At 35.0% G+C, this 4,758-nt stretch overlaps 1 protein-coding gene across 5 annotated transcripts in view; it reads right to left on the bottom strand.

Annotated features, from left to right (window-relative positions):
- The window catches only part of CARNMT1 (carnosine N-methyltransferase 1), a 45,357-nt gene that overhangs the window by 16,338 nt on the left and 24,261 nt on the right, over positions 1-4,758 (bottom strand). For all 5 annotated transcript variants that reach the window (XM_003911820.4, XM_021927553.2, XM_017949935.3 and 2 more), the window contains one exon: positions 952-1,092. In XM_003911820.4, coding sequence (XP_003911869.1) covers positions 952-1,092 — 141 coding nt within the window. The remainder of the gene's footprint in view (positions 1-951; positions 1,093-4,758) is intronic.

Here is a 4,758-nt window from a genome sequence, read left to right as displayed (position 1 = left end):
CTGCAAAATATGAGTATAAAATCAGGTGTTAACTAAATATTTTACCAAGAAAATCCACTTTAAATGCTAAAATATACTGTTTAATTGAAGATTTGCACATAAAATTAATATTTAAAGAGTCACTATTACAGCTTCCCTAATTATCTGAAAATGTACATATACATGTAGATGAGCAACCAATTATGGATTAAAGACAGAAAAAAAGTAAATTCAAAGATATAAATTTGCTGTTCATTCAAATTTTTAAAAATGTATTTCTAAACTTCAAAACCAACTAAAACAGTCCAACGAGGTTTTTTAAAATGGTACTGGTTTCAACTAAAACAGTTTGCGATCTATTTTTTGTATAACCCTCTTCTTTTTCCCTTTTTCACCAACCCCCTAAAACTCATACTGCCATCCGAGACAACATATTATTTAAACAAGGCAGCTACTCAATGTACATCTTCTGGCTTTAAAAATAACAATTCTTTTCCACTGCCTTCCAAAAGAGGCCACACAAGTTCTGAGAGATCTTTCCAACTCAGTCATGAGAGCATACTTGGCCATTTTATAAGAACTTGATTAAGGAGAAAAAGTTATAATTGCTAAACTAAACTCTTATTTAACTAAAGAAACAAGGAGGTAAAGAAGCTTAAGGAATAAATGTAAAAATACTCCTTCCTGGTTCATACTTAGTCCTGAAGATTTTGTACAGAAATCATTTCATGGAATGCCCAGTCACCTTCTATAAAGTCACTTACCCATCCTGTTTCAACATTCTAATAACTAGGCAATTGGTTCAAGTGATAATTTGTACAAGTACTTTGATTTTAACATAAGAAACATTTGTGATAGATATAATAATCAAATGCTATGTACTTATCTTCAAATTCAAAATTGTTCAAGAAAATAGGTAAGTCAATCTGATTCTGAGAAATTACTATTTCCAGCAAAAAATAAATTAAATACCTGTTGAGTACAAAGTTGGAAGAAAAGAGCATAAAAAAACTCCATTCATTTCCTTGACAAGCATAACCTAGCATAGCTATTTCCCAGGCCAGTCTTCCTAGTCCAGCACCAGGTACCAGAATATTTACTTTAGAAGGATCCCTGAAATGAAATAAGGCAATTATGTCCAACCCCTCAAAGAAAAAAAGAAAAAGACAAAATCCATATTAACAACTAAAAACTTACTCATTTACTCAATAAGAATAAGCTCACTAAAACTCTGACTTCTCACAATCAAGAAATACTTCTAAATATCAAAAATAAGAGGTATAAGGAATTATTATGTATGTTCCGGTATCAAATGAGGGTTTTAGCCCTCAAAAATTATTTTTCAGAAAAAAGGAGTCCCCTTACATCTGAAGACTTATAAAGTCACTCATATTCCTAATAAGCTGACACCCTGAACAACCATCTTAGAAAAACAAATTATTCCAAGGGATCCCAATTAAACATGAAGAGTTTGAACAAAAGTACTTCATCATACAGGACAATAAATACAACATAACTTTATTTCTGAATTGTATATGTAACCCAATTGTTTATGTTAAACAGATGTAGAGTTTAATGTGTCGGGTATATCTCTAAATCCTTATATGTTTTAGTTGACAAGAATGTGAGGGAGGGGATATTTTCATGGGGGAAATGGGAAACAGCCCTCTAATTAAACATACATGATTACAAATATATTACACCAAACCAGAGGTTCACAACCAAATTGATCTCTACCTACTAGCACCACACTGCCATTACATATTTCCTTCACATAAGATCCATCATTCCACTTTCAAACCACTAAAAGCTTTACCAAAACAAGGCTTTTTCTTAGGAATTTTGGCAAATCAATATAATCCCGAGGAAACTAAAATTGTAGTCTTATACGAAGCCAAAGGAAAATGTATACAATCAGCTAATATCACGTCAAGTAAAAAGAAACTTCACTACTGTATTTCCTAAATTTGGTTCACAAATCAAATCCAATTTCCAAATCTACTCCTAGTAATTATTTTTTATCTTTAACTACATGGCCTTTAAGTCTGGCATGCTCCAAGCAGCAACAGGGCACTTTACTAGCAGCCCATATAACCTCTGCATGTCACACTTCAAAATAAAAAAGAAAGAACACTATGGGGCTTTTGAAAACTCATAGCTCTAGGACTCTGGTGCTATTCCTTATATAAGGGACCTGCCATGATGGCCTGCTACTCAGACCTAATGCTTTCTCACTTCTCACTCCCTACCAGGCCCAGCAAAACCCGTACTCTGCAGAATTACCTTTCTTTTCTCAGTTCCCATCTGCCCAGTCATAACATGCATTTCCAGCCCTACCCCAGCAAGTGGCTGTTCTCAGCTTAGAATTTTTTTTTTTTTTTAATTATCTGATCAAAGTCATGCAACAGAAAGCAAAAGGATTTGGAAGTAAATTCATATAGTATTTAAATATTTATATAAAAATAACCAGCAATCAATTTCCAAATGGCTGATGACCCCAGTAAAATATTACCGCACAGAAGTTAGAAATTATGCTACCCTGAAGGGAAAGCTGTGCCAATAATGTTAACAACAATTATTTTGCTAACTTATGGAAAGTTAACTTAATGACTGATTTTACCAAATTATCTTTAACTAAACAGAGCCACAGAACTCTCTACCTCAACCTAATGGCAGAAAATATATTAACAGTACCTTGTATTAAAACTGCTATTGAAAGACTATCATCAAGTCACAGAATGCAGAATATATCAAAGTCCTATCTTAAGAGTTAACAGACACTAATATAGATCTAAATTACTGGCATTATGACAAAGAGGAAGTGGACATGTAAGAAATGCATTAAAACAAACCCTCTAGAACTGAAAAAATGATCAAGAACTATGCAATGAATGGGTAAGATGGAGAAAATTTTTCCCTAAATCTTTGTTCTTAGCTAGATTTTCTTCATTTGGTCTTTACACAAGGGATATTAACAGCATAATGTGTATGATGTGTATGAAACTCAGGCACTCTAAGTGGGAATTTCTGCTATGAATCCGCATAAAGTCTAGGGCATTTCTATGAGGTCATTTCTGTGGAGAACAAGAAATATAAATCTAATACAGACCTTAATGGTGAGACAACCTTAAACCAGGCTGAACTGTTTTTTAAGCAGGAAGAGAGAGGCATACAATATGTGGCTCAGTAATCAAATGGTGCCTACTTGAGATTCTTAGCGAAAATAAGCCAACAAGTTTACCTAGTTAATAAGGTACAAATACGGAGAAGCAGTACATTTACTACAAATGTGATCTCCCTAATAACAGGAGGAAAAGTTTCAACAGTTTATTTAAGACAAACGGGAATGGAGAAGAAAGGATACATCTGTAAGGACATGGAGCCCATGTGTCTAAAGAGGCCACAGAACACATTTCCATCACCCTCTCTGCTCCAGTTTTTTCACCAGCAGTAAATATTGCTCTTGACAGAGGTTTCCTTTGTTGCACACAGAACAATCTTTGCACTGCAGTTGTAAATTTTAAAACTCCAACACAAAATGCTGTCTTGTTGGGTCAATATTATGACACTTGGCTGACCCCTAGTGGTAGAAGTAAATACAACTTTTAAGTACCTACAGTGGTTCTCTTTGAATCACAGTAGAATACTGTCAAACGGTACAGTACAGTACAGTACAGTAAAAGCCACTAACTACATGTGGCTACTGAACACTTAAAATGTGGCTAGTGCAAATTGAGACGTGCTGTAAGTGTAAAATAAACACCAAATTTAAAGACAGTATAAAAAGTAATGAAAAACATCTCAATAATCTATTACATCAAAAAATTTAAAATAAAAACAAAATTACTTCTTTTAAAAAATATGGCTGCCCTGAGCACATTGCCTGTGGCGTAGCCCTGCTCTGCTGAAGCAGTCAAAAAAATTTTTTTTAAATATGAAAAAAAGATCTAAAGCAAATATGGCAAAATGTCAAGGTTTAACAGAGCTAGTATTGAAGTTCTTTTTTTTTTTTTTTTTTTTAAATTGGAGACAGTCTTGCTCTGTTGCCCAGGCTGGAGTGCAATCGTGCCATCTCGGGTCACTACAACCTCTGCCTCCCAGGCTCAGACGATCCTCCTGCCTCAGCCTCCCAAGTGGCTGGGACTACAGGTGTGTGCCACCATGCTCAGCTAATTTTTATATTTTTTAAGAGATGGGGTTTCACCGTGTTGCCCAGGCTGGTCTTGAACTCCTGAGGGGCTCAAGCAACCTACCCACCATGGCCTCCCAAAGTGCTGGGATTACGGGCGTAAGCCACTACACCCAGCCAAAATTTTTTTTATTCATCATAGAAAATGGACTATAAATCAAGAGTGTTTAACACCTCCTAACTTACCTCTTCATCAACTCCCAACAAAGAACTCTTTATTTCAGCCAGATAACTTCTCACTGATCCCCGAAAAGACTTCCTCATGTTAATCTTTAGAGCTTTTACCCACAGAAACTCAAATTATTACCTTATCATTATAAATTATCACTTCATCTATATTTCCTAAATATCCCAGGCAAAGTTCCCTGAACTCTCTTCTCTATGCTTTCAACAATTCATTCATACTTCTATTATAGTTTACATACCAAGGTTCTTCACTTTGCATCATTCACTTAACACGTACCACAACTATGGCTTGCAGGCGAGTCACCTGTCACTGTAAATGAAGTTTTACTGAAACACAGCCATACTCACTCATCTAAGAATTGTTTATTGCTACATTCCTACAACAAGGCGCTAAGCAGTCTCAA

The sequence above is a fragment of the Papio anubis genome, chromosome 13 (genome assembly GCF_008728515.1).
Source record: "Papio anubis isolate 15944 chromosome 13, Panubis1.0, whole genome shotgun sequence".
Classification (NCBI taxonomy): domain Eukaryota; kingdom Metazoa; phylum Chordata; class Mammalia; order Primates; family Cercopithecidae; genus Papio; species Papio anubis.
The sequence above is the reverse complement of the archived record's forward strand: the minus strand, read 5'-3'. Positions and strand labels throughout refer to the sequence as shown.